Raw genomic sequence first — 16,502 nt, forward strand, 5'->3', positions numbered from 1 at the left:
CAGTCCTCGGGGGGTATCTATCATCATGTTGGAATAACCAAAAACCTAATTGCTATGAAACCAAAATAGTATTAATGGATTGATTGACTTGCCTGTTGGGTTTGTGGCTTATTTTCAGTAAAATTACTTACTGGACAAAAAACTGATTGGAATGATGCTAATGTTGATAGCAAAAGTCTTCCCTTTTAAAAAGAAAAAAAAAACTTCAACTGCTGGCACACCAAGCCTAAGGCAGGATTAAAACACATGGTCTCCTGGCTTCTAAGTCAGCATTTTCATTACCACCTGGTTCTCTTTTTTTTTTTCTACCTCAGATATATTAAACTGGTTTTAATTTAAAATAATTAGTTTAATAACTTAATACACATTAAATTAAATTATTTTATTTAATTTAATTTAATAACTAAATACTGGCAAAATGAGAACCTTCCCGATGAAATCAGAATGGTCTTCTTGTCCCATATAGCAGAAAATAACTTTCAATCCATAATCCATCCTTAGGGACATACCAACGTCCCATTCCTACTCCTTAGTACTAAAAGCCACATATAGCTTTACAGCCTGTTTCAATGTGGCCAACTGCCTCTGACATTCAGAAAATAATTCCAAACAGGGCTACTCAACTTGCCATGTCATTGATATATAATGTTCCCTAAACTTGGGTTCCCAAAGTAATGCCAGCCTCATCACCCCCACCCACCACCCTCAGTGATTGTGCAGAAACTTCCTTCAACACGTTCCAAGCTTCCAGTGCCAAACTGGAATAGCTCAAATAAAATGTAACTGCTGGGCACACGTGTGTCTCCCCCCCACCCACCCATGAACCTCATAGTTGATTTTAGAAAACAAAAGAAATGGTTGGATGCATTCTAGGGTTGTCTTTAGAAGTATCCCCCTTTCCTCAGAAAAGGACAAAGGAAAATGCTGATAAATAGATGCTTTTAATATGTGAAGTCATGGTGCTCACTCAATCCAATCTGTGAATAAGTTGATGCCCTGCAGCAGTTTTTGGAAGAGAGCCCACATTTCTAATATGCCAACTGCACCCCAAGATTGTGGCCTCCTGCTCTAAAGATTTGCACATTGCTGGAACCTCTGGTTATTTCGGGAAAGTATATCCTAGACAGGGAGTATGAATATGTCCACATCTGATTCTTGGAAGCAGAACAAAAGGTTGGCTGAAATATAAATGTGTGCCACATTTTGGAAACAAACAGCCTGATCCATGAACAGTAGCCCCAGTTCATGATGAGCACCATTTAAACTCATAAATTGTCAAAGCTGAAGAGTATCTTCTGATCATCTGTCAAGCATAATCCCTGCAGGGATGTGCAAGGATTGAAGAAGAAAACCTAAGTGAATTTAACCCCTTGTGCTTGAACACTGAGCCATGCTTCTTGGGAAAGGGGAAAATATCAAAATACTTCAGACAATGTCCTGACAACACAGATGGATAAAGCCATATGGATAAATACGATGCAAAGCAAACAGAACTGACTGCATATGTTATGGTGCCAAACTCCAGAGGCCCTGATGGCACTTTGAACTACTGCGGCAGGAGCGAAGAGAATACGGAACATCTTTTTGCCTTTAAAGGGGCCTCTGGAGATGAGGGGGAGAGCATTTTTAAACAAGTACATCTTCGGTCAGAAGAGGAGGAGGGGAACGGTGCATTTTGTAGACCTGGAACAGAGGTCTTATCCTCATTTCTCGAGCCATTTGACAGATTGCACAAGGCCAGCAGCAGTGAACTGCCATCCAATCTTCGCAGAGAGTTCCCTGGAGAAGAAGAACAGAAAAGAATCTCTCCATATTAGACAGACTGAGAAACCATTTTTCCATGCCACTAAATGTTGATCTAATTAGAATTTCTCCACAGAAGAAATTCTAGTTCTAGTTCTTTCCCCAGACTATAACCTTGTCTGTGTGTGTGTGTGTGTGTGTGTGTGTGTGTGTGTGTGTGTAAAAATAAAAAGAGGGAGGGAAATAGAAATTACAGTTCGCTTCCACACCAATGAGCTTTCCCTGAAAGGAGGTAATAGTTTGATTTCTTTAGATACAGAAATAATTCAAATGACAGTGTCACCAACCCACTGCATTCCACATTTTCCTCAGTCAGAGAAACTGAAATCTCTAAATAACAGGGCAGAGTCACTTATCCCTTGAGGGGGAGCAAACGGGCACTCCACAGCTCCTGGCTCTAATTTTATATTATCAGTACCTGCTTTTTAGTTGCTGACATTTGAATATGCTGCATCCTCTATTGCCCCAAAATCAGTGGCATACCTGAATCCACCCTTAATTAGTCAGTTCCTGTTCCCTCTTTGCATAGGCCTTTAATTACGGGGTTTGTCTTTGCCATCAAACAACTGCTGCTCATCTTGTCTCCTTCTTGTGATCACTGCATATTGTCCAGACAACAAAGCCTTTGCCATTTTGTGAGCTTTTCCCCCATTTCTATCTCAGAATTTAAACTGAAAGGAGCCACAGCATCACCCGACTCAATGGAAGATCCACTGCATCATCTCTGACAGATTACAGGTAGCCTTTGACTTACAATAGTTCATTTAGCGACCATTCAAAGGTACCATGGCACTGAAAAAGGTGACTTATGACCATTTTTTACACTTACAACCATTGCGGTATCCCTGTAGTCATGTGATCAAAATTCAGATGCTTGGCAACTGGTTCATATTTATGACAGTTGCAGTATCCCAAGGTCATGTGATCACCATTTTGTGACCAGCAAAGTCAATGGGGAAGCCAGCTGCAGCGATTCACTGAACGACTGCTGCAAAAAAGGTTGTAAAATGGGGCAAAACTCACTTAACAAATGTCTCACTGAGCAACATAAATTTGGGGCTCAATTGTGGTCATAAGTCAAGGACTATCTGTACTTTCCAGCCACCTTTTTCATGTTTTCTACTCTGAAGGAAATAGGAATTCCTGGTTTTCCCTCACTCCACTTTAAAAACAATCTTTGTACTTCCCAATCCTCTCACAGTAGCTGTATTCCTCTCTTGAGACCAAATGGAACCATCCTTTCTATCTATGTTTATTCAAAAGTAAGGCTCCCTGTGTTGAAATGCATCCCAATTGGACAAAATAGCCCCAGCACAAAATCCTTCTTCTCCCCAGCCATTCTGCAGCTGAACTGAATTCCAGAATCTTCCTGAAGACATTTTATAAATGTGTGAATTCAGCTAGCCTGCCCAACTTGAATAACTTCCAGTGTTATAGACTTTGATTATAAGAATTCTGGGAATTAAAGTCCACAAGTCATAAAAGGGCCATAGTTCCCCACCTCTGTAGTAGACCACCAACTAGGTATGAATCTTTAAGTAAATAAAAGGCAAGATCTTGGCTAGCTATCAAAATCTTGGGAGGTCATCACAATCCCCTGAGACCTTGCACGATTTGGATAAGTGTCTTAGAATTTATATGATTTCAAGTGAGACTGAAAATCTTGAAAGATTTGGCAATATCCTGAAATTTTACCCATTTTAAAATAAGACTACAATACCTGGGTTTCAACGCATCACTAACCACTAGTTGGAAGGAGAAAGACACACCTCTGCTGAACTGTTTTTCCAGTGAGACCAGTTTATCAGGGGCACCTGCTCTACCCAAATATGGGACAGAGCATACTGCTTCCGCTTTCGCCTTTCAGCTCCAATCCAGGGGCCTTTGCAGGCAGTCACTTCCACGACAAACTGTTTCGTGTTAAATTTATTTCTTTGTCGGTAAATTTAAATTTAACACTCTGCTGAACTAGTGGTCAACTGGATTTGCTTTTTTAAGACTTTTTTTAACCTGCCTTTATTACCTCACAAGTAACTAAAGATGGCGAACATATCTAATATTCTCTCCTCCTCCTATTTTCCTCACAATAACCATCCTGTGATGCGGGTTGGACTGAGAGAGAATGGCTGGCCCAAAGTCACCAAGCCTAAGGCAGGATTAGAACACATGGTCTCCTGGCTTCTAAGTCAGCACTTTCATTAGCACCTGGTTCTTTTTTTTTTTCCACCTCAGATATATTAAACTGGTTTTAATTTAAAATAATTAGTTTAATTTAATATCTTAATGTACATTAAATTAAATTAATAATTTAATTTAATTTAATAACTAAATACTTATTTAGTCTATCCCAAGGACAAGCTATAATTGGGAACCATTCCTGTATCCTCTGAATTGCTAAGAAGCTAGACAAAAGATGCAGGATCAATCATCCTCTTGTAATTATTTATGAAATACCTCCTATTCCTTTCCTATTACAACTATTTATTGCACATAGTTGTATAATTTGAAAATGGGCCACCTTTGCTATATTTTTTTCCTCCTGAAAATATTTACATCTATACTACTCAGACCATGATGCAATGCTATAAGTGCAAGCACTTTTATTAAGCTTTAACCAGTTTATGCAATTTCAGTTTCATATAGTTTGTGTTACACCACAATATTTCTCATGCACCCTGAACAAAATCAGTGCTGGCACTCCATCTTTTCTTCTAACTTAAGTTGTGGTAGCCCTGAAGAACGTCTGCATCATGTCATGCTTCCTTGCCAGGAGAACTTCTAATGTTTTCATTTTACAGGAAAGGGAAGATGAGCATTAGAGCAATGGAAATCTTTGTCGCATTGATGCAGTTTGACTATTTGCTTCAAATTATTCTTAAAAGGCTGTGCCACTTTAAATCAAATTGGATTTCCAAAGGAGGTCAAGGCTGTTCTTACATTCAAACCAGGGGTGAAATGCTCCTGGTTCGGAGCAGTTCAGCCGAGCCGGTAACAATGACGGCTGGTAGTTCAGAGAACCGATAGCGATGATGGCTCAAGGCTCCGCCCACCTGCCCGGTCATTAAAACCAGGAAGTGACCTGTTTTTTATCCTCTGCGCATGTGCAGCACATGTACCTCCGAACCGGTAGGGAAGGTAAGTAGATTTCATCCCTGATTCAAACTGACAATTTGAATTGGACCAACTCAGACGCTCAGGAATAGATACTTATTTGCATTAGATTGATCCAGTTCAACAATTGCAATCCAATCCAGTTTGCACAAACCTAAAAAGCATTTATTTTATCTGCATGCATATTCAAAAACACCCTAGAACATGTGTCCACTTCTCCTCACTATACATTCCTGCAGGTAGATGATAGATATTAGTCTTGTGTAGTGCCATTTGGCAAACATGGATTGTAATTATCTTAAAAACCAAATAGCTTGTATTCCTTTAATTTTTACTGAAACGTTAAAATGACTCCAATTGGCATGCATTAAAATACTGTATATATTGGCACAGAAAAGATAGTTTATGATTGACCTTGGTCCTCAGTTTTTCTGCTTACATAGAAAAAGTGTATTTCCTCTTCAAGGACAAGGCAATTTTACAGTTGCGGCAAAGAGGAACAGTTGTTTTTATTCAATTTTGTTTTAAAGGAATTTGTTTGCCTGAAACATGCCATTTGAAAACACATTGTCTTTTATCTCAGGCTAAAAGAGCAACTCTTTTAGCGGTTTAATGTATTAACTGTGCATTAAGGAGCCAAGCACTCTCAGGGAAAGAGATCTTTGACCCCAACCGTCAAGAAATGTGGGATTTGGGGAAAGAGAACAGAGTGGTAAGATTGTGTCCTATGAAGCTCTGAGATTTATTCATTTTTTTTAATGTTCTGCCTGCTCTGAACTTTTCACCCTTGTAAAGATTTTCAACTTAATCGTTACTACCCATTAAGTTATTTAAGTGGATTTCTTCCAGTCCAAAATATCCCCCACTGGAACTGAACCAGAGGAAAGGAAGAAGACCTGATGCTTATGGGCAAGGACATTATGGGTAGGGGGATGCTGCACAATGCAGGGGTGAAATCCAGCAGGTTCTGACAGGTTCTGGAGAACCGGTAGCAGAAATTTTGAGCAGTTTGGAGAACCGGCAAATACCACCTCTGGCTGGCCCCAGAGTGGGGAGGGAATGAGGATTTTGCAGTGTCCTTCCCTTGTCACGCCCACCAAGCCACGCCCACCAAGCCACACCATGCCCACCAAGCCACGCCCACAGAACCGGTAGTAAAAAAACTTGGATTTCACCACTGCTTACATGTATGCTGTGTCTCTCTCTGATGCCGGCTCTTAGGGCTAAGGTTGAACCCAGTAGCAATGGGAAGCAAAAGCACTCACCATACTTGCTCGCAAGTCTACATTCCAGACAAGGGCTGCACAACAAGCCACACATACCTATATCGCGAAGTACAAACAGAAAGATCAGAATAAGATGAGAGAGGCACAGTCGCTTTGGTCACCTCAGGGATCACATCGCTGGGCTGGGCTCAAAAAATTAGGAAGAGTTAGGAACCTAGAGATGGGAAGGGGAGAAACATGTACCTTAAGCATCCCTACGCCTCCCAGTTCTGAGGGATTCTGGGATCTATAAAAGGAGTGCTAGCAGTTTGTGCTAGCATTCCTTTTACAGATCCCAGAATCCCTCAGAATTGGCCTTTTTGCATTCTGCTGTATGTATATACGCGTAGTCCTTGAGTTACAACCACTCATTTTGTGACTGCATTGAAAAAAGTGACTTAGATCCATTTTCCACACTTGCGACCCTGGCAGTATCCCTATGGTCACGTAATCAGAATTTGGCTGCTTGACAACTGGTTCACATTTATGATGATTACAGTGTCCTGGGATCAAGAGATTCCCTTTTTGCGGCTTTCTGACAAGCAAAGTCACATTCACTCAACAGCCAAGTTACTAATGTAACACTATTAAGTTGCATTAACATAATTAAGTTATAATTAATACAAATTAACATAATTAACTAATTTAAAAACTGCAATGATTGACAACTGTGGCGAGAAGGTCATAAAATGGGGCAAAACTGACTTAACAATGGTCTCACTTAACAACAGAAATTCTTGGTTTCACTGTGGTCGTAAGTCGAGGACTACCTGTATATTGAACAGTTTTGGAAGCATTAATTTTGGACCCTGTAAAATTATCATATCCAACTTTTAACTGTAAAGTAAGATCTTCTCTAATAGGAAAAAGGTTCTAGTTTTCCACATACCTCTCCCAAATCAGCAAGACATTAAAGCTTTTTTAAGAAAAATAATCTGTATAAAGACCTGTTGTTTTATATATATATATATATTTATATAGATAGTCAAGAATGCCAGTAAAGATTCTGATGTTGATGTTATTATACATCTGATGCTATTATACATCTTGGCACAAATGATCTGTCCCAAAAGGATGTGCTTTCTGTGCAGAATGATTTCCAGAGCTTGGGGTATGAACTTAATAGCATAGGTTGAAGGTAAAGGCCAGCGTGTAGTGGAGTTTAATGTGTGGCTAAAGGAGTGGTGTAAAAGGGAAGGCTTTGGTTTTATTAGTCATGATGTCTGCAACTGGTCCAATGAAAAATTGTACAAAAGAGATGGATTGCATCCATCAAAGAAAGGGACTGAGTTACTTAGCAATACATTCACAGATTTTCTGGATAAACATTTAAACTGAACAGTGGGGACAGAGAATTAACTGATACAGAAAATTTCTGTCCCCAGCAATCGAAAACTAAAAGGGTTATCAGTGCATGTAACATAGATGTCTGTATGGGTAAGACTATCAACCATGCTATCAAGCAAAACCAAGCATTTAACAGTGAGTGCCATACCATGTGCACTAAACCAACAGGTGGCAAGAAAGTAGGGGCAGTCAACACAGGTTATGTAGACAGTAAACACAAGGTCAATCCAAATGGACTCAAATGTCTATACACCAATGCACAGAGTATGAGGAATAAACAGGGTGAATTAGAAATTCAAGTAAATGAGGGCAGATATGATATTGTTGCCATTACGGAAACTTGGTGGGATGAAACTGACAAATGGAACATACAGCTAGAGGGATATAAATTATTTAAAAGAAATAGACCAAATAAAAGAGGAGATGGAGTTGCACTATATATAAGAAATAACTACATCTCTACAGAAATAGAGCACAACAATGATGAAAATCATCTTGAATGTATTTGGGTCAATATAAAAGGGGTGAAAAACGATATTGCCATAGGTCTATACTATAGGCCACCCAACCAAACAGAGGAAGTAGATGAACTTTTTGCTAGTCAGCTAACTAAGGTATGTAGGAAGCACATCACAGTAGTAATGGGGGATTTTAACTACCCTGACATCAACTGGGAAACAAACTCTGCACCAAGTGGAAGATCCAACAGGTTCCTAACAAACCTAGCAGACAACTTTGTTTCCCAAAAATAGAGAAGGCGACAAGGGATCAGCCATATTGGACTTAATTCTCACTAACAGAGATGAAATGATAGAAGGTGTTGAAGCTACAGGAACCTTGGGGCAAGTGACCACGCTATATTGGAATTCAACATTAAGCAAATACAAGTAGTAGAACAAAGTCAAACTAGAGTCTTGGACTTTAAGAGCTAATTTCAATAAACTTAGAGAGCTTGAGAAGGATTCAATGGATGAGAATCCTCAGGGAAAACAACTCAAGAAGCTTGGGAAATTTTGAAAAGTGAGATTATAAAAGCACAGTGTAGCACAATACCAATGAAAAAGAAAAATAATAAATCTCAAAAGAAGCCAGCATGGATGCAGAAAGAACTATCTGACAAATAGAAAGACAAAAAGGAGAAATATACAAAGTGGAAAGAGGGGCAAATAACTAAGGCAGAATATCAGCAAATAGCCTGAGCCTGTAAAGATGAAGTGAGGAAAGCTAAGGCTCAAAATGAACAAAGGCTAGTGACAAAAGTAAAAAATTAAAAAAAAGCTTCTTCCAACATGTTAAAAACAAGAAAAAAGTCAAGGAAACAATTGGCCCATTGCTGGGAGAAAGTGGCAAGAAGATGACAAGCAACAGGGAGAAAGCAGATCTACTTAACTCATATTTTGCATCTGTCTTTACACAAAAGGAAAAAACAATCCAACCTATCAAAAACAGCACTACAAAAAACAGATTAGAAACACAAGTTAAAATAGGGAAGAAAATGGTAAGTGAACACCTGTCTACCCTAGATGAGTTCAAATCACCAGGACCGGATGGATTACACCCCAAGGTTCTGAAGGAACTGGCAGGCGTGATCTCAGAACCACTGAACTATATCTTTCAAAGATCCTGGAGCACAGGGGAGCTGCCAGAGGACTGGAAAAGAGCTGATGTAGTTCCCATCTTCAAAAAAGGAAAAAAAACAGATCCAGGAAACTACAGACCTATCAGCCTGACCTCAATACCGGGGAAGATTCTGGAAAAGATAATCAAGCAACGAATCACCGAACACCTAGAAGCAAACAAAGTAATAACCAAAAGCCAACATGGGTTTGTCAAAAACAGATCATGCCAGACTAATCTTATCGCATTCTTTGACAAAATGACAAAATTAGTAGACCAGAGGAATGCTGTTGATATAATTTACTTGGACTTCAGTAAAGCATTTGATAAAGTAGACCATAACCTACTACTAGATAAAGTAGAAAAATGTGGGTTAGACAGCACCACCACCAGATGGATTCGTAACTGGCTGACCAACCTCACTCAACGTGTAGTCCTCAACGGAACTACATCCACATGGAGGGAAGTATGCAGTGGAGTACCCCAAGGCTCTGTTTTAGGCCCAGTACTCTTCAACATCTTCATCAATGACTTGGACGAGGGGATAGATGGGGAACTCATCAAATTTGCAGATGACACCAAGCTGGCAGGAATAGCCAACACTCCAGAAGATAGGCTCAAGTTACAGAAAGATCTTGACAGACTTGAACATTGGGCGCTATCTAACAAAATGAAATTCAACAGTGAAAAAAGTAAGGTTCTACATTTAGGCAAAAAAAACAAAATGCACCGGTACCATATATGTGGCACCTTGCTCAATAGTAGTACCTGTGAGAGGGATCTTGGAGTCCTAGTGGATAACCATTTAGATATGAGCCAGCAGTGTGCAGCAGCTGCTAAAAAAGCCAACACAGTTTTGGGCTGCATAAACAGAGGGATAGAATCAAGATCACGTGAAGTGTTAATGCCACTTTATAATGCCTTGGTAAGGCCACACTTGGAATATTGCATCCAGTTTTGGTCGCCACGATGTAAAAAAGATGTTGAGACTCTAGAAAGAGTGCAGAGAAGAGCAACAAAGATGATTAGGGGACTGGAGGCTAAAACATATGAAGAACGGTTGCAGGAACTGGGTATGTCTAGTTTAATAAAAAGAAGGACTAGGGGATGACTGCTTGCAACATCTCATGATCCCAAGTCCATATTTTATAACACTTTTACTAAAAACTGGCATATACTTCCAGTTTTCAGCAAAACCATAGCGAACAATTGGTTTGCTTAAGAACTGTGGTGTTTGGTTAAGGACCACCACCCAAAAAGGGTCATAAAATCAGGTTAGTCACCTGATAGGTTCTGTTACAGTTATAAGTTGAAGACTACCTGTGCAAGAAGATGAAGCATCTAAAACTGATGACGCTACTGCAGTCAGTAGAAACAAGGAAACATTAAGAATTCTGATGGAAACGGTTCTGTGTAGATTAGAATCTCTGTAAGATTTTTAATCATTTCTCAGCCAACAGGAAAAAACTTAAATATTTCCTGTGGGCTTTTCAGGTGCAGTTGTGGTTTTGGTAATAAAACATCCTAGTAACTTAAGTCAAGGTAGTCCTTGACTTAAAACACTCATTCAATGACCATTCAAAGTTACAATGGCATTGAAAAAAATGACTTATTTTTCATACCATTGTAGCATCCCTGAGGTCATATGATTAAAATTCAGGTATTTGGCAACTGGTTCATATTTATAACAGTTGCAGTGTCCTGGGGTCATGGACTCACTTTCCCAATAGGGAAATCAGATTCACTTAACAACTGTGTCACTAACGTAACAATTGTAGGGATTCACTTAACAACTGGGACAAGACAGGTTGTAAAATGGGGCAAAATTCACTTAACAAATGTCTCACTTAACAACAGAAATTTTGGGCTCAATTGTGGCCGTAAGTTAAGGACTACATGAATAGACATGATTGCCCAGAAACTAAGAAACAGAGCTAGAGAAATCTACAATATAAGAAGACAATATGAAATCTAATAATTAGATATTATCTATGGTGTGAATATGGACTCACTTACAGAAACAATGGGTCCACTATTGGAAAACCTGAAGGACCATTTTAGTGATCGAACGTTATGGATCAATCAATCAATCAATCAGCCAATCAGAATAGAACAAGAAGAGACCTTGGAGGTCTTATAGTCCAACCCCCTGCTCAAGCAGGAGACCCTATACCAAACACCTCCAGTGATGAAGCCCCTACAACTTCTGAAGGTAAGTCGTTCATTTGGTTAATTGTTCTCACTGCTAGGAAATTTTTCCTTAATTCCTAAAATCTATCTATATAGTCAATAAGAGTCAACAGTGCTTTGATGGCATGTAATCAAACAAGAATATAAACACAAACCAGGGGATATAAAAATTTACTATTATATAGGGAAGCTGCAAGATCAATCGTTAGATTGGTCACAGAAAATCCTGGAAGGACTGAATGACAATAAAAACATACTGCCTGTTAATTAAGAAATATTCTGGTATTTGAAATATATAATTATTGTTTTAAAGAAAGTTTGAGGAACTGTTCTTTAGCAGTTTGCACTTTCTTGGTTTTTTTTAAAAGAAACTAAATAGCACTTGGAAGATTCTTATCCTCTCTTTACTTTATTTATTATTTGATCTAAAGATAATTAGATCAAATAATAAAACTATAAGTAGAAAACAGCTTTTAACTTTAACCAAAGATCAGATAGCTTCATTCAAGAAAACAAGAAATTTGGTTATGTTGCAAAAGTAAATATCTAATATTTCAATAATCCAGATTTTTTTTTCACATGGTCAACAGTGACATAATTAAGTGATATTGTTATTTAATGCTGCCAGCATTTTACCAGCCAGATCTGCGAACTCTGGTGTTTTCCATTATTCCAGTGAAAGCAGATTGAAAACTTTAAAATGATAGGCGAGGCTGAAAGGTGACTACAAAGATGACCATTTTTCATTAAACTCTGTTATGTCTGATGGTCTAAGTCAAAATCTACTGGTCTTCAGCTGAAATTCCACAACCACATTATTTGGCTCCACAGCGATACTGCCAAAATGAATTCAGAACAAAACCCAGTGGAGCTTTAGGTATTATATTTTCCTATCACATAACAACAGCACAAGGTACTTGTCAAACAATCCGATCAAATCCCATCTTCCTTAGTTGCAGTAAATCTGTAAATGTAAGAATCAAGCTGTGTCCTTTGGAAGGGTTGAATTTCAATGAATTCGTACGAGCTAAAACTTTGTAGAGTTAGTCCAATATATTTGAAAAGCACCAGGTTATGATGAAATAGACACAAGGGATAGTTCTCCTCTTGGTAATTTCTACAGGTGTAAAATCAACCTTTCATTAACCAAGATCTACAGTTAAAAAGTGGGTGAAACTCTGGTGTCATTAATGAAACAGCTTAGATTGGGATATTTCTAGGGGTTTATTTGGAAAAGCAAGAGGGAGGTAATGCTAAATGGGTTTACACAGTTCCTTCCTTCCTTCCTTCCTTCCTTCCTTCCTTCCTTCCTTCCTTCCACCCACCCACCCATTGGAAAGTAACAGGAAATTTTATCAGAGCTTCTCAGTGATTTGCTGCCAAATGCACCAGCACGATTCCAGGAACATTGAAGGGGATGGAATATTTATTTATTTATTTATTATTTATTTATTTGATTTTTATACCGCCCTTCTCCCGAAGGACTCAGGGCGGTGTACAGGCAGAATAAAACCAACAAAGAACAATATACAAAGTTAAAATATCAATTAAAAACTTATTAAATGAGCCTAAAAAATTTAAGAAATTTACCATAAAACCAAAAACCCCATTAAAATTGCTAAAAATTTGAGTTTAAAATTCCATTCAAGCCAGCCCCGCGCGAATAAAGAGATATGTTTTCAGTTCGCGACGGAATGTCCGAAGGTCAGATATCTGGCGTAAGCCCGGGGGGAGTTCGTTCCAGAGTGTGGGAGCCCCACAGAAGGCCCATCCCTGGGGCCGCCAGCCGACATTGTTTGGCGGACGGCACCTGAGAGTCCCTCTCTGTGAGGCGTGCGGGTCGGTGGGAGGCATGTGGTAGCAGCAGGCGGTCCCGTAAGTACCCAGGTCCTAAGCCATGGGCGCCTTAAAGGTCGTGACTAACACCTTAAAGTGCACCGAGAGGCCACAGGTAGCCAGTGCAGCCTGCGCAGGAGAGGTGTTACATGGGAGCTGCGTGCAGCTCCTCTATCACCAGCGGCTGCGTTCTGGACTAACTGAAGCCTCCGGACGCACTTCAAGGGAGCCCCATGTGAGAGCGTTACAATAATCCAAGCGAGAGGTAACGAGCGTGAGTGACCGTGCATAAGGCATCCCGATCAAGGAAGGCGCAACTGCGAACCAGGCGAACCTGGTGGAAGGCCCTCCTGGAGGCGGCCGTCAAATGATCTTCAAGCGACAGCCGATCATCCAGGAGGACACCCAAGTTGCGCACCCTATCCTTTGGGGCCAATAACTGCTTCAACAGCCAGCCGCGGTTGCAGCTGGCTGAATCGGGATGCCGGCATCCACAGCCACTCCGTCTTGGAGGGATTAAGCTTGAGCCTGTTTCTCCCCATCCAGACCCGTACGGCCTCCAAACACCGGGACAGCACTTCAACAGCTTCATTGGGGTGGCCCGGGGTGGAAAAGTACAGCTGGGTGTCGTCAGCGTACTGCTGGTATCTCACCCCAAAGCCACTGATGATCTCACCCAGCGGCTTCATATAGATGTTGAACAGCAGGGGCGAGAGGATCGACCCCTGCGGGACCCCACAAGTGAGGCCCCTCGCGGTCGACCTCTACATCTCCCTAGTGTATCATGTTGGAGAGAATTCAAAATGTGAATCTGAAGTAGTAGAGGCTGTACCATGACCACGATGGTCCTGTTAGTTCAGCTATTTTTTTTAATTTATTTATTTTTGTCACAACATTATATACAAGCACTTATATTAAAAGGAAACAATAGGACAGGAACAGTAGGCACTTTTGTGCTCTTATGCATGCCCCTTATAGTCCTCTTAGGAATGGGGTGAGGTCAATAGTAGACAGTTTTTGGTTGAAGATTTTGGGAGTTTGAGAAGAGACCACAGAGTCAGGTAGTGTATTCCAAGCATTAACAACTCTGTTACAAAAGTCATATTTTCTGCAATCAAGATTGGAGCGGTTCACATTCCTCAAAACTCCTGCTTGTTGTTTTCCAACAAAAGTGAAGGTACAGTGCATATACAAACAGGTAAACAGAAATGAAAATAACTACTGAAGTACCCAGGTGAAACTTGGAATTGCCATGACTGCTTTAGTAATTCAAACATGTTCTAGTGTGCATTTTGTACAGCCTTCCTTAACTGCATTGGGGGCTGGGAGGGAGGGAGGGAGGATAAAGGGCTTCATTCAGCAACCTGTTATGAAAACTTCCTTTTCCCCATGCAAGTCTGGATGGCAGCTTTGAAAATTAATTCAACACATGCAATTCTCTTACAAATTGTCTTGTCACTGCAGATATCAAATAGACCAGTGGACCAGTTGCCTCCAGTGTGTAAGAGGGTTGTCATGTTGGAAGTAACAAGGGTTCCAGTGGCACAGGGCTGGATTGTTACAGGTTCGGCTGAATTTTTGCTCCTGGTGAAGAAAATAAATAAATAAATGCAAATAAAAATATACCTGCAACTGCAGTGCACATTCATTTCAATAAAGAAAAAATTTCAGAGTTCTTATATACGCTTTTCTTTTTTCAAGATGCTTTTAAAGACTTTTGATAGCAGGTGTCTTCCAAGGCATATTTATTAGCCAGACATGAAGCAGCATAAGAGAGGAGCAAAACAACAGAGACAGGGCACCAAATAGCACCCCCCCCCCAAAAAAAATGCTGATCAGCCCAGCCCTGCATCAGAAGGAATTTTTAAGAGTGTAAAATGTTGTACGTCTTTCCTGGATCAGGATTCCCTGTGCTCAGTTGTTCAGTCCCTGGTTGTCTCACGGATAGACTATTGTAATGTGCTCTACATGGGGCTACCCTTGAAGAGTATTTGGAAGCCGACAGCTGGTGCATAGTATGACAGTACGGGCAGTTTTTGGAGCCCCAGGAGTGACCCCTGTAACACCACTGCTCTGTGAGCTGCATTGGTTACCAGACTGCTTCCGTGTGCAATTCAAGGTGTTGATCACCTTTAAAGCCCTTCATGGCAGGAGTCCAGGTTCCTTGTGGGACAGTGGTGGGTTCTAACCAGTTTTACCACCAGTTCGCATCGTGCGTGCTGCGGCGATCACCGGGCAAGTGCTCGCTTTGTTTGCATGCGCACCAAACTTGTGTTTTGCTCAAGCGCATTGAGTAAAAAAAACAGCTATTTAAAAATACTTCCAGCATTAATTTGCAGCATCCGTATAGATTTCTATATCCACCTGCCCAATATTAATTTTCCTGCCCTGTATGAAAAGACAGACATTTCTTCAGAGTAGCACTTTTCATTGCCACAATGAATGCTCTTTTAAACTAAACTAAAATGTATTCATACTTTTGAAAGCAGAAAAAAAATTTCAGAGTTCTTATATACGCTTTTCTTTTTTCAAGATGCTTTTAAAGACTTTTGATAGCAGGTGTCTTCCAAGGCATATTTATTAGCCAGACATGAAGCAGCATAAGAGAGGAGCAAAACAACAGAGACAGGGCACCAAATAGCACCACCCCAAAAAAAAAATAAAAAATATACCTGCAACTGCAGTGCACATTCATTTCCAATAAAGAAAAAAACAGCTATTTAAAAATACTTCCAGCATTAATTTGCAGCATCCGTATAGATTTCTATATCCACCTGCCCAATATTAATTTTCCTGCCCTGTATGAAAAGACAGACATTTCTTCAGAGTAGCACTTTTCATTGCTGCAATGAATGCTCTTTTAAACTAAATAAAAAATATACCTGCAACTGCAGTGCACATTCATTTCCAATAAAGAAAAAAACAGCTATTTAAAAATACTTCCAGCATTAATTTGCAGCATCCGTATAGATTTCTATATCCACCTGCCCAATATTAATTTTCCTGCCCTGTATGAAAAGACAGACATTTCTTCAGAGTAGCACTTTTCATTGCTGCAATGAATGCTCTTTTAAACTAAACTAAAATGTATTCATACTTTTGAAAGCAGAAAAAAAAATTCAGAGTTCTTATATACGCTTTTCTTTTTTCAAGATGCTTTTAAAGACTTTTGATAGCAGGTGTCTTCCAAGGCATATTTATTAGCCAGACATGAAGCAGCATAAGAGAGGAGCAAAACAACAGAGACAGGGCACCAAATAGCACCACCCCCCAAAAAAAAAATGCTGATCAGCCCAGCCCTGCATCAGAAGGAATTTTTAAGAGTGTAAAATG

The 16,502-nt window shown here is 39.9% G+C and overlaps 1 protein-coding gene across 1 annotated transcript; it reads right to left on the reverse strand.

Annotated features, from left to right (window-relative positions):
• Positions 1 to 971: 971 nt before the first annotated feature.
• Positions 972 to 14,744, reverse strand: PLAC8L1 (PLAC8 like 1). The gene is made up of 3 exons (XM_058167669.1): positions 14,614 to 14,744; positions 6,100 to 6,236; positions 972 to 1,779 (listed from the first exon to the last, which is right to left on the reverse strand). Exons 1-3 carry the CDS (start codon positions 14,684 to 14,686, stop codon positions 1,627 to 1,629), a joined length of 363 nt encoding a protein of 120 aa, XP_058023652.1. The 5' UTR covers positions 14,687 to 14,744; the 3' UTR covers positions 972 to 1,626.
• Between the last annotated feature and the right edge of the window lie 1,758 nt (positions 14,745 to 16,502).

The sequence above is a fragment of the Ahaetulla prasina genome, chromosome 2 (assembly GCF_028640845.1).
Source record: "Ahaetulla prasina isolate Xishuangbanna chromosome 2, ASM2864084v1, whole genome shotgun sequence".
NCBI lineage: Eukaryota > Metazoa > Chordata > Lepidosauria > Squamata > Colubridae > Ahaetulla > Ahaetulla prasina.

Bases quoted from the DNA above. Each gene is read 5' to 3' on its own strand.
- PLAC8L1 (XM_058167669.1), bottom strand. From the start codon at position 14,686: ATGACAACCCTCTTACACACTGGAGGCAACTGGTCCACTGGTCTATTT. The intron at 6,237-14,613 runs GTAAGAGAATTG...TTCGCGATATAG, and splicing joins CTGCAGTGACAAGACAATTT to GTATGTGTGGCTTGTTGTGC. The intron at 1,780-6,099 runs GTAAGCAGTGGT...CTTCTTCTCCAG, and splicing joins GAGAGAGACACAGCATACAT to GGAACTCTCTGCGAAGATTG.